Source organism: Myotis yumanensis, unplaced genomic scaffold (genome assembly GCF_028538775.1).
Source record: "Myotis yumanensis isolate MYYU_CA2020_CCGP unplaced genomic scaffold, mMyoYum1.0.hap1 SCAF_16, whole genome shotgun sequence".
Lineage (NCBI taxonomy): Eukaryota > Metazoa > Chordata > Mammalia > Chiroptera > Vespertilionidae > Myotis > Myotis yumanensis.
Window position 1 is genome coordinate 15,740,194 of NW_027223767.1, and position 26,114 is coordinate 15,766,307.

The following is a 26,114-nucleotide window of genomic DNA, read 5'->3' on the forward strand; positions in this document are numbered from 1 at the left end:
GCGGGATTCACATGGGTATGTACCGGGTGGAGGAAGAATGTTGGAGGGGAGGTGAGAGCCAGTCCAGGAGCGTGGGCGCAGTCGTGTAAGCAGGAGGGGCTGTCCTTGGGCCAGCAGGTGTTTTACGGCTCCCCTGTGCCCCGTGGCCCCCACCGTTAGACCACTGTGACCCCACGGCTGCGTAGAAGAGGCCCCTTCACAGACAAGGACACTGAGGCTCAGAAGGATAAAGTCACTCACCCAATGGTTAGCGCTAGTCCCTTGACACCCCAATTCTGCTGAGGGCTCTTCCCGTGACCTCACCTGTGCCCCTGTTTGATGGGGGTCGGGAGCTTTCTCCAGCCAGGGCTGCTGGGATGGCCCGGGCAACTCCCTGAAGTAGGGAGTCATCGAGGCAGACAGGCTGCTACAAGTCAGGGCTGAGCAGCGGGGGTCAGGGGTTTGGAAAAGGGGGGTGTGCACAAGGTACTGGTGAGAAGTGTCCTGAGGCCTTGACCGACCCATATTTCCTCAGGCTTAGTCTCTCCTGCTGTAAAGCCTGAGCCGGCATCCGAGTGGCAGGGGCTGGTGAGACACCAACCTGGGCACGAAGGAGCTTGTGTTGATAAGGTGAGTGTGGAGCCAGCACAGCAGGAAACTGACCTCCCTGCCCAGGCCAGCCCCAGCCACTGCCCCAGCCCCAGCCCTAGCCCCAGCCCAGCCCCAGCTCCAGCCCCAGCCCCAGCCTCTGCCCCTGAACCAGCCCCAGCCCCAGCCCCAGCCCCTACCCCTGAACCAGCCCCAGCCCCAGCCCCTACCCCTGAACCAGCCACAGCCCCAGTCCCAGCCCCAGCCCTAGCCCCTGTCTTTGCCCCAGCCCCAGCCCCTGCCCCAGCCCTAGCCCCTGTCCTTGCCCCAGCCCCTGCCCCAGCCCCAGCCCCAGCCCCAGCCCCAGCTCCAGCCCCAGCTCCAGCCCCAGCCCCAGCCCCAGCCCCAGTCCAGCCCCAGACCCAGCCCCAACCCCAGTCCAGCCCCAGCCCCAGCCCCAGCCTCTGCCCCTGCCCCAGTCCCAGCTACAGCCCCAGCCCCTGCCCCTGCCCCAGCCCCAGCCCCAGCCACAGCCCCTGCCCCTGCCCCAGCCCCAGCCACAGCCCCTGCCCCAGCTCCAGCCCCAGCCTCTGCCCCTGCCCCAGCCCCAGCACCAGCCCAGGCTCCAGCTCCCTTCAGCTGCCAGCGAGTGAGCAGAGGAGTCAGCTACAAAGCCAGCTTCCAGATTAGCAGGCTCCCAGGACGAGGGTGATTAATCAAATGTGCAGCTGGCTAAATGAGACCCCACTGGCCCGCAGCTTTCCAGGGCCCTGGGCCCCACAGCCCTGCCTCAGCTGGAGCTTTCTTCATAGGCGGGAGCTGCCAGTTCAGCTACACAGAAAGGGCTGGGAACTGGGGGCAGGGCCCTGGTCGCCTGCCCCAGGCTCAGCCGGGCTCATCCTGCCTGTCCCAACCCCACAGGCCCGCACGTGGGAGCCACATCACCTGCTCCAATGGCTCCCTGAGCGATTTTATGTTCCCTCTTCCCAGGCCCTTCCGACAAACCCAGCGACCCAAGAGCAGGAGAATGGACCTTGTGGCTAAGAGCAGAAGGCTTTCACCAAACGCCTGAAACAGGGGCGTCTTCCTCCTCTAAGGGGAGGGTTGGGTGCCGCTGGGGGAGTTCAGACAGATGGGCCTCGGGGAGAAGACACTGGGAATGCCCCTCCTGATACTCCCGAACGCGCGCTGGCAGCCTCCACAGAGCAGGGATGGGAGCAGCTGACCCCCAACCAGGCTCTGGCCCAGCCTGGTAACTCGGACCGTGGAGCAGGGCTGACCCATATGCTGCCTCCCTGCTCAGAGTGTCCCCAACCCTGAGCCTCTGCTGAGTTGCAAGGTCAAGGTTCACGCTCATTACCTCTCACCCGGGCCATCACAACGCCCGCTGCACTCATGCCCTGGCCCCTGCTACGATCTTCTGCACTGGCTTCCGGAATGATCTTCCTAAAACAAATGGCTCCTCACCCCCCTGCTTACACTGCTCTGTGGGTCTCCAGGGGTGCTCCTGAGAAGAACCCTCTCCTCACCTGACATTCAAGGCCTGACCCCCAGCTCTCCTGCTCCGCCTCTTCTCCCTGACCTCCCACCCCTTACACCATCTCCCAGCCCAACACCTTACACCCCAACTTCAGTCAAGATGAACTCTGCAGGAGATGCTTCCCCAAATCCCCCTGCCTTCTCATACCTCCCGCACATCCCTGCACCTGCTGTGCCCTCTGCCTGCTGTGCCCTCTGCCTGCTGTGCCCTCGTGGGCCGGCCCTGAGCCCAGAAAGGCTTCCTTAACTCCTGTCTCAGCTCGAGCCCACATCCTCTTCGATCCTTCTATCCTTTGCTTCCACTCTTGTTAGAGCAATTTGCTTCCTGTACTGTAACTGCCCCACCCCGAGTGTGGGAGTCAGTCAATGCTGAGTCTATTTCTAAGTCGTCCATTTCTAAGTCGTCTATTTCCAAGTCTGTGCCAACGTTGATGGGCACAGAGTCTGACGGATGAGGAGCAGTGTGTGTGCACTGAACGCGTAAGTGGGCAGAGAATGCACGAATGCATGTGGGTCCCTCGGCACTCAGGCTCAGAAAGAGAGGCGAAGCACACCCCAGAAAGGCCCACCGGTAAGCAGACCAGTCAGCGCTGCACGGACAGCCTCCCAACCCGTGCCGGGCACCAAGGAGCAGGTCTGGGAGTGGCTGCGCTATAAGGGAGGCTCCCGGAGGAGGTGCATGGGATTGTGAGAGCTAGAGATGAACTCGGGAGAAAAGCAGGTGAAGGCAGGAGACAGAATAGCTCAAGTGGGCTGGAGGGTCAACTGGCTGGAACACAGGGTGAATGAAGAGGAGGAGAGGTGTGGCCCGGAAGTCGTGAATACCAGAGTCAGATGGGACAGGCCCTTGATAGTATCCCTCCTGGGCTGCTTGATTCTTGTTGTGATGGCGACCTTACTGTCCCCGGACAATTATAATGATTCGAAGAAGGAGGGGTTAGGATGGCCTGCCACGCCGGGCTGGGGAGTTAGACTTCATTCTGCAGGCAACAAAGGCCTGCCAACTCCCCAGCAGAATGACATCACCGGGTTCATATTTTAGAAGCATCCAGTAGGGTTGGATAGAGACGGTAAACTGGCAACGCGATCCAGCCTTTTTCTCCTGCCCCAAAGCCCTAGAAAATGACATTACAGATTTTCTACGAATTAATCTTTAGTGGCACTGTGAAATAACAAGGGCTGTCCTCGGCAGGCCAGAAATTGTAAGGCATCGCCCAAAGGCAGAAGGCAGGGAGATACGATGGAGGGAGGGAGGGACTGGCTACATAATTTGCAGTGACCATAAAAAACAAACAAACATGTGGGGCCCTTGTTAAAAACTATTTAAAATTTTACGATGGCAACTGCAGAGCATAACCACCAGTGTGAGACCCTGTGAAGTGGGGAGCCTTGTGTGACTGCTGAGGGCAAATGCCCATAAAGCCTACTCGGGAGACAGGAAACCATAGCGGCAATCCGGCGAAGGAAGGCCTGTGGCAGGCAGAACGGGCAGCTGGGAGGAAGAGCGGGCCCACAGGTGGGAAATACAGGAGCCTCCTGCTCTTGCCACTGTCTGGGCTTCCAGGGTAGAGGAGCCAGGTCTGCAGTCCTTCCCCCAACCCTTGGTTGTTCCAGGCAGGGCCCTTTGTCCCCAGGGGTGAGGAAGGATGAATGTTTGAGGGACAGGACAGGACGCCCCGGAAGGCTGAACAAATCAGAAGCAAATGGGTCACCTCACCCAGCAGCATTTTCTCCCTGTCCCTACCTCCAACAATCAGAGGCCAGCAGGGTGCAGTAAACAGACATTGCATTCCTCAGAGACAGATAAGGGGGAGCCGCAAATACAAAGTGGAGCACGCGTGCAAAGACTGCTGGGTATGAAAGCAAAACCAACCATGTGGATAGACGATATCCAACTCCAGGACAGAAGGCAGGGCCTGTGGAGAAATGGATCCATTTGAACCAACCTAGCGTCATAATAATGAATGGTGGTCAAGTTTTAGCCGACACCAGAATTACCTAAAGCCATGGTTGGCAAACCTCGGCTCACGAGCCACATGCGGCTCTTTGGCCCCTTGAGTGTGGCTCTTCCACAAAATACCACGTGTGGGTGCGCACATGCAGTGTGATTGAAACTTTGTGGCCTATGCACAGAAGTCGGTATTTTGTGGAAGAGCTTGTATTTTGTGGAAGAGCCACACTCAAGGGGCCAAAGAGCAATCCCACTGAAAAGGGATCGCTGAAACAGATGCTGGGCCCCACTCACGGAGTTTCTAATTCAGTGAGGCTGGGACGGGGCTCCAAGCTTGACATTTGTGGCACATTTCTAAGTAATGCTAATGCTGTTGGCCCAGGGACCACTCTTTGAGAACCAAATATCTAGACACAAGGGCATAAACTAGAGTTAGGGGTGAATGGTAGGGAAACACAGCTCCCTGGAAAGCTGAAATGAGGGCAAATGTTCGTGGACACCTAGGCTGCTTCCTTCCTCTCATGGCAATGTGGCTTGATGACACTGTTCAAAAACAAGAAGAGCCCTGATTGTAAATAGTCCCTTAAGTGACAGCTCATTGGGCTGTTAGCATAAATTATCCGGAAGAGAGATGTAAACCCAGAGCATGAAAGATTACTGACCTGGCAAAGGCCAAGTGGAATTTATCCCAGGAATGCCAGGTTGTTCAAAATCAATCAATGCAATGCATCATATTAATAGACTGAAGGACAAAAACCACATGATCATCTCAACAGACGCAGAAAAAAAGCATCTGGCAACATCCAACACGCTTTCATGATAAAAGCACTCAGTGGACTCATAATAAGAGGAAACATCCTCAACCAGATAGAGGGTGACTACAAAAACCCACAGCTAAGAGTATTTAATGGTGAAAGACTGAAAACATTCCCCCTAAGATCAGGAATAAGACAAGATGTTGGCTCTCCCCATTTCTATTCAATATTATACCAAAGGATCTAGCCTGGAAAACCAGGTAAATAAAGGAAATAAAAGGCACCCAGATTGGAGGAAAAGAAGTAAAACCACCCCTATTTGGAGATGACATGATCTTCTATATAGAAAATCCTAAGGAATCCCCTCCAAAAATATATAACAAATGAGTGCAGCAAGGGTTCAGGATACAAAATCGATGTACAAAAATCAACTGGCCAGTGTGGCTCAGTGGTTGAACATTGACCCGTGAACCAGGAGGTCAAGGTTCGATTCCCCGTCAGGGCACATCCCCAGGTTGTGGGCTCAATCCCCAGTGGTGGTGGTGGGGCGGGGGGGGGGGTGCAGGAGGCAGCCAATCGATGACGTTTCTCTCTCATGGATGTTTCTTTCTCTCTATTCTTCTCCCTTTCTCTCTAAAAATTAATAAAAACATATTTACAAAAACAAATAAACAAATAAAAACCCTCCACAGAGCTGCTGACCAGAAGAATGGGAGCAGTGGGGGAAGAGAAAGTTGATGAGCAGTTTGTCAGGTTAGAATGGAGGAATAGTTCCAGAACCCAGCAAGGATCCTATATAATAAAAGGCTAATATGCAAATCAACCAAATGGCAGAATGACTGGTCGCTATGATGTGCACTGACCATCAGGAGGCAGATGCTCAGGCAATGGTGGTGGCAGGAGCCTCTCCTGCCTCTGCGGCAGCGGAGCCCTCTGAGAGCTCCCAGACTGCGAGAGGGCACAGGCCGGGTTGAGGGACCTCCCCTATGTGCACGAATTTCGTGCATCAGGCCTCTAGTTAAGACATAAGAAGAGAAAGAGCAAGTTGAGACATGATCCCAGTGTCTGTCTAACATAAAATTTGGAGCGAGGAAACATAAAGCAACACTTGAAGAAATAAAAAGAAAACATCACAGTAATGAAGAAATAGCATAGCAAGCGCAGGCATGACACACTACAAAGCCTCACCCACAAGCATTGTCTGTGACTCCAGAAAAAGAATAAATATTTTAAAACGTAAAGCTTCAAGGAGAGAAAAAAATCAGTTTACCCACAAATTTGCCTCAGACTTCTCACCAACAACACTAAATGCAAGGAGGCCGTGAGGAACATCTTTAAAGGTGGTTGGGAACATGATTATGAACACAGGCAAATTCGTATTCAGATGAGAACGCAAAATATAGACATGTTTATAAATGCAAGGACTTGCCCTGCCTGGCTGGTGTAGCTCAGAGATTGAGCTTCCACACAGGCACCAGGAGGTCACAGGATCCATTCCTGGTCAAGGTACATGCCCTGACTGCAGGCTTGATCCCCAGCAGGGGGCATGCAGGAGGCAGCTGATCGATTTTGATGTTTCTCTCTCTCCCTCTACCTTCCCCTCTGTCTAAAATCAATAAAAACATATTTTAAAATAAAAGAAATGCAAGGACTTGTAAAGTTTCTATCACAGTTCCTATCTGAGGTGATATTCTAGTGAAAAGAGGAAGTAAATCCAAGAGAAAATCATGAAGAAGCAGCAGTGAGACCTATACAATAAAGAGGGTGAATGTTACGGAATGTAAGTCATACCTCACTGTGCTTAACTGAAGGAAGCGCAGGAGGAGGAGGAGGTGGAGGAGGAGTGAGAGGAGCAGGGGGAGGAGGAGGAGGAGGAGGAGGAGGAGGAGGAGTGAGAGGAGCAGGGGGAGCAGGGGGAGGAGGAGGAGGAGGAGGAGGAGATGACAGCATTATAGTCAGGATCAAACAATCATTCCTGTTACTCAGCAGCTATCTGGAGATCCTGTGCAATGCAATTTAAAAAAAAAAAAAAAAAAGCAAGCAGGCAGTGTAAATATTGGCAAGGATATAACCATTAAGATTTGTGAATGATAGGACATCAGAAAACTGACAAACCATGAGCCCTACTAAGAAAATTCAGCCAAATGGCATGATTTAAGAGGCAAATATTTCAAATAATTTATACCCAGATTATATATAAAGGGCTCCTAAAAAATAAGAAGAAAAAGACAAGTAATCTAATAAAAGATGGGAGGGGGGGGGAGCATGTTTAAGAAATTCAGAAAAAAAGAAAATAGCTTTGGTCAACACATTTATGAAAAGATGATCGATCTCACTAGCAATCAAGGAAGGACAAAACAAAACAACAAAATCTCTTCACCCATTAATCAGGTAAAACCTTTCAGTTGATAAGATCAAGTCTGGTAACACTGTGGAGAAATGGCTAACCTAATCCACTGCTGGTATGAATATAAATTTGCACAGTCTTTATGGAAACTTTTCCGCAGTATCTATGACAGCTGTGGATGCTTATGCTTTCAACCACGTCTGTGTGTGTGTGTGTGTGTGTGTGTGCGCCCCGACTAGGAATCGAACTGGCGACCTTGCCGTGCACTGGACGACGCTCAACCAACTGAACCACACTGACCAGGGCTGCTTTTTTAAAATAATGAAACATTCCCATGTCTATCACTACAGAATGGTCAAGTAAATGATGGCCCATCTATTGTAGATGATGCTATAGTACAAGTAAAAAGAATGAGTTGAATATACACTGAGTGGCCAGATTATTATGACCACCTGACATAGATCGACTATGAAGTGAAAATGAAAATTAAGTGGCAGCAATAGCAGATGATAGGGTCTCTCTCTATTGAGATCCCTTCTGCACTGATAAAGTCTGCAGTGAGGTCTGTGATGGGAAGAAGTCGATAAGGGAGACTTTGGTTTTCTTTGTGCTTTTTTGTTTACAATGAAAATGTGTTCAAGAAATAAGGTGATTATCTGTTCGCCAATGTTCATAGAAGCATTATTCACAATAGCTAAAGGTGGAAACATGTCCACCAACAGGTGGCTGGGGAAACAAATTATGGTAGAAACATACAATGGGATATCATTCAGCCTGAAAAAGGAAAGAAATTCTGACACATGCTACCACAGGGATGAACTTCGAGGACATGATGCTAAGTGAAACAAACCAGACATAAAAAGACAAACACTGCATGATGGCACTTACACGAGGTCCCCAGGGTAGTAAAATTCATAGAGCCAGATTGCAGAATGGTGGAAGCAGGGGCTTGCGGGGGAGTGGGGGCGGGGGGCAGGAAGTAGGGAATGGAGAGTTCGTGTTTAATGGGTACAGGGTTTCAGTTTGGGAAGATGAAAAAGTTCTGGACAGGAACGGTTTATAGTTGCACAACTATATGAATATACTTAATGCCACGACACTGTACACTTGAAAATGTTAAAATGGTAAGTTTTATATTATGTATATTTTACCCAATTAAAAATGATAAATAAAAATAGCGATGCATGCCATTATAAAAGTAGTAATAATAATAAATAAAAGTGAACTGGACTGATGCTGAAGGATCCCCTTCATTAAAAAACATATAGACTGGGCAATATATTACCAAAAAAATGTCCATATAGAACCAAGCTCAAAATAAAGAATGGATCATCCAGAAGTGCCGGAAACAACAAGGGAGCTACAATGCGGAGACGAAAGCAGAAGCCAGCCTGGAGGAGGCCCACGGAAAGCTCAGATGGACAGAGGCTCGGGGACTAGAGGCTGAAAACAGCACCGTCAACTCCACAAACTGGGCCTCAGCCTGTGGGAGCTGGTGAGGCAGTAGAGTGGGCCCCCTGCACAGCAGGGATTGTGGCAGGGCTGCTCCATCCATAAAGGAACTTAGAAACACAACGCTCCTTAGGGGCAGCAGCACGGAAACCATTCACAGACAGCGAAGCAGGAAAAAGTCACACGTGAGTAACGAAGACCCTCAGCTTCTGACACCGGTAGGTGTGTGGGGTCTAAATCGACACCACTCGCCAGCATGGAAACGCGGAGCTGTAAGCTGAGCATGTAAACCGTCCAGGATCCGGGAGACACGCGGCCCCAGCAGAGACACACGACCACGTTTCAGGGAAGGATGTTTGAAGGAGGCAGGAGTAGAGCTCTATCTGTGCCACCGATTTTGATATTAGCCTTTCCCTCACAGCCTCTCCTAAGGCCCCTCCCCAGCCTGTTTAATTGCATAGTTTTCCTCTCTGCTGTGAGCTCCTCAGAGAGTGGCAACGCCAGCCTGCTCCTGTTGATTTCCCCCACTTCTAGCCCAGGGTCGAGCCCGCCGTGGCTCCATAAATGACTGTTGAAATGAATGAAATTAATGTGTGTGTTCTGTCGTGTTGTGGGAATTCACATTAGGAGTCTCCTGGGGAATGAGACTCAGAAGGAGCTGGAAACACGGCTGGTTCCCTCTTCCTCTCCTCTTCTTCTCTCTCGCCCTCCTGCTCCCCATCTGTGCTGGGAGGAGACAGCATCAATTCTCAACACAATCAAGCACTGCCCCTAATTCAGCCTCTCCTGAGTACCATGAAGCGTCGGTGAGCGTGGTACCTGTGCACCATCTTTCACTCTTCTCCCTGCTTCCAGCGTGCTCATGACCTGTTATTGAATGCACGTTGCAAGCATTAGCTCGTTTGATCCTCAGAGCCTTTGTACTAGCCCCGCTCTGCAGAGGAAGAAGCGCAGGCTCAGAGAGGTGATGTGCCTTTCCCTGGCCATAAAGCCACACACCGGCAGGGCCAAGGTTCAAACCCCAGACCTCTTAGATTCCAGAGCTGCAGTCGCCGCCTCTCCCACCAATCTCCCTCTGCTTCCTTCTCTCCTGCCCTCCCAGCCGCGCTGCCTCTCGCTCACCCACTCCTTAGCTCACACTGTGTCTGAGTCACATATCTTTTGGCAGACAAGTGAGGCTGGTGGTGGGACATGGGTGGCCAGATGGGTGGTGAGTACAAGTCTGGGGTTGTCTTTTTGTAGCTACCAAGCATTGTCCTGGGAAGCACCTGGAGCCCATGACCTCTTGTGGACCCCCTGCAGGGTCCCCCAGGTGAAGGAAAGAGCAGACGAGGGTCCATCTGCAAATGTGTACCTGTGAAGACCGGAAGCTGGCCCTGGGCTGGCCTTGACGATCAGACGCAGAGCCTGCCTTCCTAGGACGGTGACAGTGGCCGAGGGGTGGGGCTTTCCTTTAAGACTCTGGGCTTCATGGCCTCAGTCCTATCTGGGAGGTGAAGCCCTGGTCTGGGAATCAAGAGACTAGAGATCTGAGTGTGATGCTGCCACCAACTTGGAGGACCTTGGGCAAGACAGGGCTTCTCTGAGCCTTGGGTTTCTTCACTTGTCTAATAGAACCATCACCCCAGGCCTGTCCATTACTCGGGATGGGACCTTTGCCAGGGGAGGACTCAAAACCAAGGAGGCAGGATGAGGTGAGGAAAGGCGCAGAGGCTCAGGCAAGTCAGCCATCACCGAGACGGCCAGCAGCAAGATGTGTTTTTCTTTTGGGCCGGGCCAGCGCATCTCCCCGAAGAGCTCCTGATAGGATGGCCTTCCCGGGCAAGCAGCTCTGGCCCAGACCATGACTAAGGCATTACAGGACCAGGAGAGGAAGAAAAGAGGAGATGAGGAAGAGGGGAAATAGAAGGAGTGATATAGGGGGTGGGGAGGAGGGAAAGAAAGAACTGGCCTCAGGATGACAAATACGGAGGTTAGCACCTACATCTGGGATAGGTGGGAGCCTCACACCAGTCCCACCTTAATCATATACTGCTCCTCTCTGAGCCTCGGTTTCCGCATATGTCATCTCAGATGTTACAACCGCCTCTGCTACATCCTCCACTTGCCTTTCAAAGCCTGGCTCCATAGCTTCATTGTCAGGAACCCTTCCTTGAGCCGCCCTCTCCTGCCTCCTTCCTAAATTCCTGCCTCTCACCTCTGGGCCCAACAACCTTCCACTTAAGCCTGACCCCCTAAGGTCTTGACTTACACTGTGAGACACATCACAAGCCAGGGGCCTCAGCTGAGTCACCTTAGGTCCCTCCTATAAGCACTTCACACACAGTAGATTTTTTAAGAAACATTCTGTGAGCGACGCAATGTGGTCTAATGGACAGATGGATGGATGCCTAAAAGGATATGGCTGCTTTGTCTGCTGATTAATCTTCTGGTCAAAACTCGTCTCCATAAAAAGCCTCCTGGATTAATTCCCAGCCACAACTCTGTCTTCAACAACTCAGCCCAAAACGTAAGGCTCCCGCTCCTGCCCCTCTGCCTTGTTGCCTCTCAAAGGCCCCTCCGGGGGCTACCCTATTTTACCAGATTCCAGCACCATAGGCCTGGCCTGGCAGTCCAAAGAGCTTGGACCCTGCCACCTGCCCTCAGTTACCCATTCTCCTGGGAACAAAGGACGTTCTGTGAAAGACCCTGGAACTTCTCTGCTGCAGAAAACCCCACAAAAGTCTCCATGAGGGTTCCCGCAGGTCACAGAATTCAGGGCTCACAGGCTCAGAGAGGGGAGGTGCCCAGACGGATAGAAGACCCAAGTCCTAGCACTTCGACCCGCCCTGCAATGTACATATGTACACACCCTGGTCGTGAGAGAAGCAGAATCTCACCTTGATGCTCCTCCAGTTTGCCCATGGACTCCATCTGCTCCACCAGGTCATTCGAATTCCACTGGCTCATCCCGATGAGGATGGCATTCTTCCCTTCAGCCACCTCCTCTGTGGAAGGAGCAGAGATGTGCATGAGCAGGGAGGGCAGGGTATAGGTAGTCCTGACAGGAGCTTATATCTGAGGGAGTACTTATGCCTTCCTTTGACTGGAAGTGTCTGTAGTTATGACAGGTACAAGGCATTCAGGAATTTTTCATCCAAAGAAAGTCATGAGAGAGGCTGAAAACCCACAGAAGGCTCCATTTCTAGCCCTAAGAGAGATATTTCTTGAAAGGAAGTGTGCTTGGGGGTGAAGGGGGTCCTTGCCACCGCTTTTTCTTTGGGTCAGTGACTTGCCTTCTGAGCTTCAGTTTTTCCATCAGTAACATGGGACAGGACGTTTCTCGCTCACAGAGCTGTTGTGAGGACTAACCGAGATAATGGGTGTAAAGGCCTCGGTGCATCAAGGGTGGTCATAAGCGAGCGATATCACGGTCATTTCTTCACATGAGAAGTGAGTTGCCATCAGTATTTGAGTGGACCTGGATTTGAATGGGGCAGGGGCAGCTCTAGAGTAACTGGAAGAGCAGAAGACCTCTGCTCTAAGCGAGCCCTGAGCTGTGTAGAACCCTTAGCCCACATCGTAACTTTATGAACTTATTAATGCCTTCATTCCCCATCCCCAGTCCTCCCCTCAACCCTGTCTGTATCCTTATTCTTTCCCAGTCTGAGCTTGGTGGTTACTCTGAGAGAAATCGATGGGGCCACATTCCCTAGCCACGCTGAATACAGGTCCCTGGGTCCCACACATCTGATGTAGGCCCTCATCCCAGAAAGGGGCATTTCCTCAAGAACAAACCCACAGAAGTGGCCGCCCTCTCTCTTTGAAGGGCCTTCCTGGTAAAGAGCTTTGTGTCCTACCTTGTAGAATAGACATTAAAGAGTGGTGAGGAGAAGCCTCAAGCTCATGATAACCAAAAATAAAGGGACGAGACCCATTTCACTGCCAAAGAACTTTACAGAGCAGGTGGGTCCAATATGGTGGATCTGAAGCTTGGGGCGCTGTCCAGAGTTCTGAATTCCCCTAGAACTCAGTAATCTAGGACCCATGTCTGGCTGGGGTCTGGATCATGATGATGGTGATGATGATTCCTGAGTTATTTGATTTATTTGATTGCTTTAACAACACATCAAATCCTTACTATGCACTGAGATTATTATAGGTGCTTTTAAAATATTAATTCACTTAATTTTCATAAAATGCTAAAAAAGTACAATTATTATTATCTCCATTTTAGGCATGGAGTAGTTCAGGAATTTGCCCAATATCACTGTGTAAAGCCAGAATTGAAACCTAGATATACTATTTCAAGAGTCCTTAAATCTTCCCAGCTGGTGTGCTCAGTGGTTGAACATTGACCCATGCACCAAGAGTTGCTGGTTCAATTCCAGGTCAGGGCACATGCCCAGGTTGTGGGCCTGATCCCCAGTGGGGGGCATGTTGGAGGAGCCAATTGATGTTTCTCTCTTATTGATATTTCTATCGCTCTCTCCCTCTCCCTTTCTCTCTCTCTAAAATCAATAAGAACATTTTTTTAAGAGTCCCAAAATCTTGTCCTCCCGATGGCCTGCCATGGGCATCCTGTATTGGCTGCCCAACACTCCAGCCAGGCACCACTCACACCAGACAATTTACTCAGTGTGGTGTGTTCCGGGCAGCAGTGTGCACCTCTTAGCAGCACTGTGCTCTGGGCAGAGCCATGACAGGGTCCCAGTCCAGAGAGTGCTACACATGAGCCTGTGCTTTGCATACATCCCTCAGCTCTTCCTGTGGTTTTTTCCCCTTAAATGGGAATAACAACTCTAGTTTTACAACTCTGCCTAGCAAGCTGCCATGAGGACAATGACATACTACATTTGCAAAAGCTTCACAAGCCAAAATGCTGTGAACAAACATCAGGTAGTATCACTCTGGGGGAAGGAGGACACCAAGGGGTAAGAGCTCAGTTCAGAGTTATGTTGACTCCTTCCAATCCTGCTAGATATATGCCCTTTGACAATAACGTAGCTTTCTGAGCCTCAGTTTCCTCATCAATAAAATGACATCCCAGTCATGGCTATGCCATAGGATTGCCGTGAGGCTTAAATGAGACCATGAAGGTGAAGTGTTTACACAATAAGAGCACAGCAGTGGGTATCAGCACATGAAGATGATGGTCCATCATCACCTCCACCCCAGAGGATGTGGTGTATGCCCCAACATTCCCCACATATGTTGTGCTCTGCCCCTGTGACCCTGCCCCAGACCCAGAGGGGGTAATCAGCCTGTAGCCCACTGTGAGTGCTGTGTCTCCTGGCTCTCCGTTGCCCACTTGTTCATTCGAGCATTCCTTCTACAATGAGTGGACTCCTGAGCACCTACTGTGTGCAGTGTGACATGACCTCTACCCTAATTTATGAGAAAAAAAAAGTAAATAACTCTGGTGCAGGAGATGAGCATGCTGGGGGTCCTGGTCCAGTGCCCGGTATGCAGTAGGTGCTTACACATCCTAGCTCTCGTTTTTCCTACAATGTGCAAGCCCTATTCCTGGGGTGTGTATGAGGCTATCAGAACCCGAGCATTCTCCCAGGCTCTGAGCTCGGAGCACGCCCACTTCTGCACCATCCTCGGCCTCTTTCCTCTCTTCCTAGTTTTGTGCATGACCCTCCTCCATCTTGCCCTTTTGGTCTTTTGTCTGTGTTTCTAGTAGATGAGCCTTCCTCTCCAACTCCCACCGTGTTCCTCTATGACTCAGATCTGCCCCACTCAGATCCGATCTTGCCAGATCCCTTCCATTGATCTCTGTCCCTCTTGGTCCTTGCATTTCTCTGTGCCTCTCAGGCTCCCGGGACCATTTGGCGATGTTAACGACCCCCTAGCCCAGAATGTGAGGCCCTTACCATTTCATTGCCTCTCTCTGGGTCGACCTCAATCATGCTCCATACTCTTTGCTCTTCCTCTCTCTTTATCCCAGCATCTGTCTCTCTCTTCTCTCTGGGAAGATGTCTCTGTCTTGATCACTCTCACTCTCTGGGTTTCTCTTTCTTTCTCTGGGTCCTGCCCCTCAGGAACTCTCTGCCCATGCAGGTCTGTCGTGCTTTCTCTGGTCTTCTCTCTCTCCTTCTGAGTCACTGTCTCTCTTTCAACTCTCTCTGGTTCGTGTGTGTGTGTGTGTGTGTGTGTGTCCCTCTCTCTAATCCTCTCTGGGTCTCCCTTGCTCTCTCTCCCTCTGCTTCTCATCTTTTCCCTGACTTCCTTGGGCTCCCTGCTCCTCCACCACATCTCTGTCTCTCCAGCTGCTCCCCACCCTCCCTTCCCTGTTCCCTGCTCTCAACACTCAGCCTTCAGATTCTCACTATGTTCCCTGAGAGGCAGTGAGAACACACACACACACACACACACACACACACACACACACACACATGATTGCTCCTTTCGGAGTCATTCAGGCAAATCTGAGCTCCAGGTCTCTGCTCTACTTCCCCTCACTGTGGTACGTGCCTCCCATCAGGGCCCAGAGAGGCCACAAATGGCTTCTCTGGATAAATGTCCTGCTTATTGATTTTGCTTTTCGGCTTCTGGTGAGTGTTCCCTGCGCACCATTCTCACCCCCAGTGGCCGCCAGTGTGGACACAGTGTCTGCATCTATGTCACTCCAACTGAGCCCGTCCCTGCCCAGACTAGGTGTCAGGCTGAATCCCATCCAGAGGCACCACAAACCTGGCCTGGACCCCAGACTGACTCCGACCCTGACCAAAGCCTGGATATACCCCTTTAAGCACAACCTCCGGTGCCGGAAGGAAAGCCTTTCCTCCTCCCAGGCCTGTTTCGGTGGGACCCAGGGGCCTTCAGAGCAGGAAATCTCCTTGCCCCAAACCAGGAAGAGGTCACTTCCCGCTCATGGAGCGAGGGTGTGTCCCCTTCTGCAGTTGGCCAGTCCAACACCGAGCATCACCCTTTGCATCAGGCCCACGATGCCAGTTTTTCCAAGGACCTGGATGAGCATTGCTCTGGGCCTTGGGGAAACAAGATCACTACCCCTCCCTAGAGCTGTTTGACACCAGCTCCATCCCCTCACCCACGGCCATCACCCCTACTCTCTCTTCATGGCAGTTGAAAGGACCCAAATTCTGCCACCGTGAAGCTGCTTTTCAGAATATTGATTTTAAACTGTTAAACAAAACTCAGACAGAACCTTTGAGCCACCCCTCTTTCCTGCCCGAAAGATTCAGACAGACAAACCTGCCTCAGGAAGGCGAGTTTAGGGTGTCACCTTAGCCTAACTGGCATTAAGTGTGGTAAACAGGGGGCCTGTTAGCTAGACACCCCGTGTCCCATTATCTCTGAGTCATTTGGCAAGGAGGTGCCTTCCATGTGCGGTCCACCTCCTTCCACTCCCTGCAAGTGGCCCATTCTCGCTTCTGAAACCTAATACCCTGTCCCCCCATCCTCCAACCTTCTCCTTTGTCCATAAATGTCTTATATGCCCAATGTTGCCTCCCTGTCTTTGGAATTTTCATGGAATTATCTTGCCCATGTAAACTCCTCGTGCACATGTCCTGAGGCTACTAGGTCAAGCCTACTCTCCCACCCCCTACGGGGGCAGCGGACTGACAACACTAAGTGGGCACCCCCTTGCTCACTTTTGGCACCCACGCCTTTCTGCTCATTCTTCTGGTAAAAGCTTCATGCTGGCTGTTCCCACTGCCCAGAACACTGTTCCCCCAGACACTCACATAGTTGACTTCTTGTTATTCAGTTCTCAGCTCATGGCCGTATTTGAAGGCTTCTTACCATCAACCAGTCACTGTGTCACACTCCCTTATGTTATATTGGAGGGAGTTCCCCCATTTTTTAAACAGTATCACTGAGATGTAGTGACATTTAGTTAAGTCTACACATTTAAAATGTACAATTTGAGGGAGAACCTCTCTATCATTTACTAGTTGGGATGCTGCCTAATTCAGATAAAAAGCAGAAAGTACAACTTGATCATTTTTGACATGTGGACACACCTGTGGAACCATCACCCCAGTGGAGACAGTGAATGTGTACCCATCGCTCTCAGAAGCTTTCTCCTGTCCCTTTTTAGCCCTCCTTCCTGCCCCAGGCAACCACTGATCTGCTCCCGTCACTACCGATTTGTTTGCATTTTCTAGAGCTCTATATAAATGGAATCATACAATATGTACTTTCTCCATCTGACTCCTTTTACTCAGCTTGCTTATATTTGAGATTCACCCACGTGGTGCGTGTATCCGTGGTTCATTCCCTGTTACAGCCGAGTAGCATTTCATTGCATGAACGTTTATCTAGTCGCCCGCTGATGTACATTTGAGTTGTCTTTGGTTCAGAGCTATAACAAACGAAGCTGCTATAAACACTCATGGCCATGTCCCCGGTGAAAGATGCATGCTTTCCTCTTGGGTCCATTACCTAGGATTGGAAGGGCGGGCTCATGGGGCAGTTAACTTTGATTGACTTTTTAAGAAGCTGCAGTCCACTTTCTAAAATGGTTGCACCATTGTCCATTCCCATCAGCAGAGTTTGAACGTTCCAGTTCCTCCGTATCCTGATCAGTTTTTTAAAAATATATTTTTGTTGATTTCAGGGAGGGAGAGAGAGACGGAAGCATCAATGATGAGAAAGAATCATTGATCTGCTGCCTCCTGCACATCTCCTACTGAGGATCGAACCTACAACCTGAGGAATGTGTCCTGACTGGGAATCAAACCATGACCTCCTGGTTCACAGGTTGATGCTCAGCCACTGAGCTACACCAGCTGGGCCTGATCAGCTGTTTTAATGAGCTGTCATAATAGGTGTGTAGTGGTATCTCACGGTTTTAATTGCATTTAATGACTAATGATGTTGAGCATATTTTCATTGTTTTGTCATTCATGCATATTTTTTGGTGAGGTGTTTGTCCCTTTATGTTATTTTATTTATGCTAATTATCAATATTATTTACAAGCTTGTATATTGTCTTACCACCACCGCCCATCAACACTAAAGTGCAGGCTCCAGGAGGGCTGGGACAGGACCTACTTGTCCCTGGAATCCTACCTGGTCCTTGATGGGCAGATACTAGTAAACTTGAAAGAGTGGATGAATGAGTCTGATTTCTGGCTCCTGTTCTCTCTGACTCTGTGTGAGACTGAGCAGGTTGCCCAATTCTCTGGCCCCAGTTTCCCAGCCTGAAAAATGGGATAGGCTGTCAAACTCAAAACCCCGAGGGCCCCCAGCTCTGACATGGTCTGGGTTTCAGGCACATCCCCTCACTCTGCCCTCCAAACTTGGTGGACCAGGCCATGGCTCCCCAGATGTCCTTTCACTGTATGGACAGGACAGGCAGTGGCAGCTGGTCTGGTCTGGAGCCTAGATCCCATCAGCCACCCTGCAGCATCCAATCAGGCATCCTTAGGCTGCCTTGGCCTAAGGAGCCAGCATGCTGCCCCAGAGTTGTTATAGACCCAGAGGGCTCCACACTCCTGCCTGACTAACCCCAATCCCTCCTATGCCTTCCATATACAACCAGAACCCCCAGAGCCTCCCCTCTGCTACTAGACCATGAGCAGTGAGGGTCTCTCACTGGGCCAAGGGCTGGAACTTAAGGAAGGAAGGAAGGAAGGAAGGAAGGAAGGAAGGAAGGAAGGAAGGAAGGAAGGAAGGGAAAAGCCCATATTGCAGTAATAAGTCAAAGAAAAAGGCCTGACCTCGCCATTCAAATCCTGGGTTCCAGCCCCTTCATCCCCACCCTGGTGTGTGATCTTGGGAGGTCCCTTCCATGGTCTGGCCTCAGTTTCCCCATCATGCACTGAGGAGGAGGAGGACATGGTGTCCCAGGGGCCTGTTCAGTGCTGACACCTCCCAATACAGTCCCACGAAGGCTGGAGTGGGAACGCCGAGACAGCAGGATGCAGGGCCTGCTCAGGTGGGGACAGAGACCACCCTCAGGTCAGGGTCAGGGCTCAGCCTGGCTGGAGAAAGGAGGCCAGGGAAATGGCCCTTCCAGGAATGCCCAGGAAGCTGGACACCCATGGCCTGGCCTGGATGCTGAGAGGGCAGGCCAGGTGGGGCCTGGACCAGCTCCTGGGAGCAGAGAAGAAGGATGGCTTCACCTCCTACTGCCTTTAGCCAAGGAAACATGCAGAGGCCTTGTCCAAGGAGTCCACGCGGAGTATACAGGACGGGGGGGAGGTGGCAACTCAGAACTACAGAGGATTCTCTGGCCTGTGGAGCTGCTCCTGTGGCTGAGGGCTAGGGATGCTCTGCAAGGGTGAGGGGGGAGGGAGCAGAGATGCGAGGCTGGTGGGGAGTGCCGAGAGGTGGGGAACCAGCAAAGAGACAGAGAGTCTGGAATTCTGGGGCCGTGAAGAGAAGGAAAGACCGAGTGGGGAGAGCGGAGGAAGAGATGGAGATGGAGGGGCCTTCAATGAGAGAGAGGTGAAAGATGAGGCCAATTTGGGAACCGCAGACTGAGCGGAGAGGTCCTGGGAGGGGAGGACAGGGAGCTGAAGGAAGCAGCGGTCAGCAGGGAGGAGAGCAGACGTGTCCACAGCTGCTCGCAGGGAAAGCAGGTGAGCAGGGCCCCGAAGGATGAAGGTGATGCCTCTGCAGCAAGCCATCCTTGTCATCTGGGAATGCGAGCCCTGAGGCATTCCAAAAATATTTTAAATAAATGTGCTACAAGCATCAAAATATTGAAGCCATTGTTGTCACACTGCAGCTTAGTTGCTATGGAGGAACTCAGCTCCAATGGGAGACAGGAAATGAGCCCCAAATGGGCTGGTTTAGGGTTGGCATCAGGGAGAGGGTTCTCTGCCCAGAGCCCAGCATGAGGGAGGCTGGAGCCAGACAGCATCCCACCACCCAGCTGTGCTTCCCAAAAATCACCTGGACTGGGTATCCTCCGTTTCCGGAGATGCAGAGCTAACAGGGAAACTGAGGCCCAGAGAAGGGGAAAGACTTGCCCACGATCACAAACAAGGTAATGGCATGGGTGAGCCCGTGCCCCGAGTGTGCTGCTCTGGGCCCAGAGGTCTTCCCAGCACAGTGTGTTTCTCCTTCAAGACCCCGTTTTGCCAGGCATTTCAGTTGGCTCTGCCTCAGAAGGCAGTTAACCCCCCAAGTATGGTGACTTCCCACGCCAGGCAAGTGAGAAGTGGGGAGCCTCCTGGGCCAGAGAAGAGGCCCTTGTTCATTCCGCCCACTCGCACACAGCGCCCGTGAGCACACCTGCGAGGGTCCTCTCTCCTGAATTCCAGACAGACACTGCCTCCCACTGGTCCTTACGCCTGCCCTCCCAGCCCTTGCTCAGGCTGATCCCTCTGCCTGAAGTGCCCACCCCATTCGGTGCCCCCTTATCCAGTTTTTGCAAAGCTGCTTATTCTTCCATCCTGGCTTACAGAATGCCCCTGGCTATGTCCTGTGTGCTGGCCATGCACTCAGCCCTGGGTAACCACCTGACATCCTGCCCACCATCGTCTCTCCTCTGAACAGCTGCAACAGGCTTCTAACAGGTCCCTACCTCATCGCTCTTTCCCTCCCAGCCCTGGGCTAATCCTATAAGCCACTCACTGGGTCTCAGGCAGCGTCTTCTCTCCTCTTCCCCTGGCTCGCTACCTCCCTGCCATGAGGACCCCCTTCAGTTCCCAGAATGCCCCATCTTTCCTGCTTCAGCCCCATCATACCTACAGTGTCCTGCCTAGAGGGTCCTTGTCCCACTGCTCACCTAGCCTCCTCCTCCCCTCAGTTCTGCAGAGGATGTTAACGACCCGCCAGCCCTAACTGAGTTAGGTGCCCCTGTCCTCACTCTGAATTAACAGCTGATACTTTTCCTCAGTGTCATTATTCCCCATTCTGATTGCATTTCCCTTTGTGAAACTGTTCAATGCTTGCCTCTCCCACTAGACCAGTGGTTCTCAACCTTCTGGCCCTTTAAATACAGTTCCTCATGTTGTGACCCAACCATAAAATTATTTTCGTTGCTACTTCATAACTGTAATGTTGCTACTGTTATGAATCGTAATGTAAATATCTGATATGCAGGATGGTCTTAGGCGACCCCTGTGAAAGGGTCCTTCGACCGCCAAAGGGGTCGCGACCCACAAGTTGAGAACCACTGCTCTAGACTGTAAGCTTGGTGGGGGCGTGGCCATGCCTATGAGTTTCCCACAGTATCAGGAGGGCCTCACACAGCTCCTGGGATATCCAAGGGACTCAGCAAGTATCTCAAAGAGTGAGTGAGTGAGTGAGTGAGTGAGTGAGTGAGTGAGTAAAAGCTGAACCCCAGCCCCCGGGGGCCCCCAGACTGGGTGAGTATGAAGAGTGGAACCGAGTGTCTGAGTGGGGAGAGATACTAACCCCCAACAGAGATTCCTTCTTGGGGCTTCCAGAAAGATCAGCCAGCAATGATGGGAGCACGCGGTTCACTCACCTCTTGCATCAAAGAATTCATCATCCGAGCTCTCCACTGAGTCGCTGAGGACATTTCGAAGGTGCCAGGGGGCACCGCCGCCCGGGGTGGAGCCACCTGCCAAAGGGAACACACCTGTTAACCCAGCCTGAGACCAGCACGAAGGAGGTACACCGGGCGGTCCTGGACCCAGGGTCCGTGGGTGTCTGGCATGTCCCTGCCCTCTCCCCGCTGGTGCTCAGACCCCACTGAGCCCTCCCACGGCCCCGGTTTCATTTCAGCCCATACCTTTCTGAGATAGCGCCGCGGGGGGCAACAAGTGTGCCCGTTTTCTACGCCTAAAACGGAGCCCGAGGCAGTTAGGGGAGGGTCAAGGTGCCACAGTGCATCAGGAAGCATAAGGTAAGTTTCCCCGTGTTGACACGTGATCTCAGCTGCCTAAGACAACAATGGCTGGTTTCTCACTCACACACACTGGTTGGCAGGGGGCTTGTTCATGGCGGCCACCTTGTGATGCCATCCTCTCAGAAGGAGACCCCAAAGCCTGCTGCAGCCGGAGAGGAGAGCACAGAGTCACACCCCGTCAGGGATGCTCCTTCAGGAGAGCAGGGAGGGGAAGCAGACACCTGATGAGCACCAGTAGCATCCACCACACACAACTGTGCAGGCCAGGCCAGGGCTGCAGCTTCGGGAGAGAAATTCTCGCGCTAAGAGCAGGGCCTGAGCTGGAGCTCTGCCCATCTCTGTCACGTGCAAGCCTTTCCCTTTCCAGACGGCAGCCTCGGTTTCCCCATCTATAGAAAACTGACAACAACCCTAAACCCGAAAGATCAGAAATAGTGCATGTTTATAGCCAGTATCTCAGGAGGCGCCGTCATGGCAATTGCTATTATTCTTATTATTGACAGAGGCCAGGGCATCGGCGGAGGGGTTCTCTGGAGCAGGGAGGAGCAAGGGCACACAGCGAATGTGGCCCCTTCCCTGAACTCTGCCCCAATCCCCGTCCTGCCCCTGGACCAGGGAGGGGAAAGCCAGCAACAGGAGCTTCTTCCCACCCCCACCCCCACCCCCACCCCGCATTGTCTGCCCCCTCCATAGGCACTTTGGGACTCACATGCAACCAGCTGATGCCCAGCACATCCACAAACCTCTCTGCATGCTCTCCTGACACATGAAATACTGGGGACTGCAGATGGATTAAAATCTAATTGTAAAAATTAAAACCATAAACGTGTTGGGAGGAAATTGACCTGGTAATTTTCCTGAGGAAATAATTAGAGAAGTACACAGAGATGGAAGTATACAGTTGATCTGCTCAGTGTTCTGGTAATAACAAAACACTGGGAGCAATGCCATAGGGGACTGGAAGTCTGTTCAAATACCGTCATAGGAGAATTCTTTGCAACTATTCGAAAAATAAAGTAGCTCCTTAGGTACTGACATGGAAAGGTGCCCATGGGGTATGGTTAGGAGAAAAATATTGCAGAACCATATGTTCCTTTGGACCTCACTTTTGAAAGACATACCGTACTCATATCTGCATATCGAGGATACGAGCAGCAAATTAGTTAAGAGCTCAGGCCCTGAGGTTGAAGGGGCCTGGATTCAAGCTCAGGCCTCGCCTCTTTGAAACTGTGTGATGTCAGGTAAGTCCCTTCATCTCTCTGGGCCTCAGTGTCCTCAGCTATAAAGAAAGGATAGCTCATACCTGCCTCATGAGCCTGTTGTAAAGATTAACTAACATGCCTCAGAGTGCTTAGCACAGGGCCCAGCATATAGCAAGTGTTCTCAACAATAATTACTGTATAAATATACTTACAGATGCATTAACATGTCTCGAGGACATGCGCCAAAAATGTCAATAGAGATTATCTCTACTGAGTAGAATTTGATTAGAAGAGGCAGGGAAAACTCGGTTGTTACACTGCACGTGTAATTTTCTATGATTATCGATTTTATGAATTCATCTTATTTTATCAATCCTAAGACGCACATTTTTCACACTTTATCATCTTTAAAATTGGGGTGCATCTTACATGATGGTGTGTCATAATTTAATTGGCATTGTTTATTGCTTCTCAGGGATCTTATAACTGGTGCATCTCATAATTAATTGTATCTTAGATGCAACAGAAAACAGTGAAACCAGCAGGCACACAAGGGTATATCTTCCCTGAGGCTTTAGCCCTGGCCACCGAGCACACATGTCCTGTCTCCAGAGAGACCTGGGCTCCTGTATCAGCAAAGCCACTGCCTCGGTTTCCTCATATGTACAATGAAATCCTTGACAGAGACAGTCCCTTGAAATTTTTCAATTCTGACTGATGTTTGAGGAGCCCATCTGGCACAATAAACAAGTGAGAGGCGGGCAGCCCTTCTCTCCCCTCCACTCGTGCCACAGCTACAGTTCACATTACGATGAAGTCCTTGGAGAACCTACTGCAGCTTCCGCTCACCACGCCCTGTCACCCTGCAGCATGCCAGCACTGTTCCCTGCCCTGAGCCCAGATCTCAGAACATAAACTGTTCCTGAAGCAAGAGGCCAGCCCAGGTCAGCCCAGGGCCGCGGCCCTCCTGCCTGTCCCTCCTACCCCACCCACCACCAGCTGCCAAGACCACACCCAGCTTGAACTCCATGGCTGGGAGCCAGGCAAAAGCATGCTCTGAGACATAGAAAAGGCAGAAGCCACAGGGAACACTGATCAGAAGTCACCTCTGGGTGCAAAGCTGGGTCTTCCCCACGCTCCCCATGAGGACCCTCTAACCTTCTGATTCTCACCCACCAGTGTCGACAGCTTGACAGGCTGGTCAGCAACTTCCTACCCCTGGGCCCTGGATTTGCTGTAAGGGAATTTGAGAATCCAGATGCACCATAACTGAGTATTTCTAATGGGGATATGGGACTGTTTCCCAAAGGAATGTGGAAGAAGTCTGAGCTAGTGCAATTAGACAAGAAAAAGAAATAATAAGCATACATATATTGAAATAAAAAATAAAACTGTCTTTATTCTCAGATGGCATGGTATTCTATGTAGAAAATAAAAAAATCTACACAATCTATTTTAAAACCCCACTAAAACTAGTAATTGAGTATAGCAAGATCCCAAGATACAAGATTGATATGCAAAAGTCAATTTCACTCCTATATCCCAAATGAACCATTAGAATTTGAAATGTAAAAACCAACACCATTTACAATAGCGCACAAAAATCAACAAAGTGAAAAGAAGTGTTGGATATAAATCAAATATACGTGCAAGTTTCTGTGACTCAAAAAATACCATCACTTAAATGTAACTTCTTTCTGAATTCGGCACATTTATATGTTTTCTCAAGCAACAGCTACTAAAGATATAAAAACGATCACACATTCTCTAACACACAAATATCCCTTGCTGTCCAAATCTGTTCCATTCCTAAGAAGCAAGAACCTGGAGGATCAGGACAGTCCCATTATCCTCACCTACTTGGTTCCTGAGGGCTGGGTGGAGAGCAGCAAGAGCTTAAGTGGTGACAGGTTCATCTGAAGGTTCATCTGAGTCTATCTGGTCCCGGAGTTTGAAGAGCGAGGGTTCAGGGAGGAGTTCCTGGATATGGTGACCCTCATACCTGTACAGCACACACTCCACCCAAGAACAAAGATGAGGACGTTCCTGCCAACCTCCCCCTCACAAACAGCATGTGCGGGACAGAGCCTGAGGGAAAGAGGAGAGAAAGCTCTTCCCCCACCGCATCCAGCTCTCAGGCCATTGTCCCAGGTCACTACGACACTGGCAGCATGGGTCCTGAGCTGGCCACCATGGGCGCCCCAGTGGGAGAACCGGGCAGGTGGAGGCTGCAGGGAGGCCAGTCCAACTCGATCTGAAAGAGATGTTTGCCCGGCTAGAGGTTGACAAAGAGGGAAGGGGTTTTGGGTGTCAAAGGGATCTGCCCATCACGCAGGCGCTGTGTTTGGTTTGGGGAATATCAGGGATAAAGTGGGGCCCTCACAAAGCATACATTCATGCAGGGGGTGCTGGGGGAGATAGGCCTGGAGAAGTGGACAGCAAGGATGATTTCAGCAGCACAAAGTGCTATGCAGAACAGAAAACCTCTCCCTCCTGTCTCCACCATGTCCTCCCTCCTCAAGCCTAAAGGGTAGGCTGGTGTGAACACAGGGGTCTGTACATCCACGCGAGAAAGATCAGGGCAGTCAGCCCCAGGCATCAAAAGAACAGTCACCTACTGGTATTTGAGTTACAAATGCTGAACTAACACTGTGTCTCCTTTCCGATGGCCAGTCACCTGATTGTTGACTCTTCTTTGTGCTCAAAATCTGTATGTGAATTTCTTTTTTCAAAAGCATATTTTATCGCCAAAACCGGTTTGGCTCAGTGGATAGAGCGTCGGCCTGCGGACTGAAAGGTCCCAGGTTCGATTCCGGTCAAGGGCATGTACCTGGGTTGCGGGCACATCCCCAGTAGGAGATGTGCAGGAGGCAGCTGGTCGATATTTCTCTCTCATCGATGTTTCTAACTCTCTATCTCTCTCCCTTCCTCTCTGTAAAAAATCAATAAAATATATTTTTTTTAAAAAAAGCATATTTTATCTTGTTTGCTGCCATCCTCCTTGTTTTCAAAATGCACTGGTTTTTATTTTATTTTATTTTTTTGTTGTTAATCCTCACCCAAGGATATGTTTTCCATTGATTATTTTTTTTTTAAGAGTGGAAGAGAGGGGCAAAGAGAGTGAGAGAGAGAGAAACTTCGATGTGAAAGATGTGAGAGACATGGATTGGTTGCTTCCCACATGAGCCAGGCATCAAACCTGCAACTAGGCACATGCCCTTGAGCAAGAATCAAACCTGCAACCCTTCCATGCATGGACTGATGCCCTAACCACAGGGCACACCAGCCAGGGTAAAATGCACTAGTTTTTAAACATTTATACTAATAACAGAGGAATATGCAAATTGTCTGGGACACCATCACAGTAACAGTAACGACCAGCAGGTTGCATGGGGCAACAAGGCCAGCAGGGGGGTTAGAGAGGGACAACCAAACGACTGAACAGCAGGCTGTGTGGGGTGACCAGGCTGGCACAGGGGGGCAGTAAGGGGCTAGACCAGCAGGGGGGCAGTTGGGGGCA

The 26,114-nt window shown here is 50.9% G+C and overlaps 1 protein-coding gene across 1 annotated transcript in view; it reads right to left on the reverse strand.

Annotated features, from left to right (window-relative positions):
* PITPNM3 (PITPNM family member 3) overlaps nt 1–26,114 on the reverse strand; it is an 89,192-nt gene that overhangs the window by 48,709 nt on the left and 14,369 nt on the right. Inside the window, exons 2-3 of the mRNA XM_070393547.1 lie at nt 21,009–21,104; nt 11,491–11,598 (exon numbers count right to left, since the gene is read on the reverse strand). Of these exons, the coding sequence (XP_070249648.1) occupies nt 11,491–11,598; nt 21,009–21,104 (204 nt within the window). The remainder of the gene's footprint in view (nt 1–11,490; nt 11,599–21,008; nt 21,105–26,114) is intronic.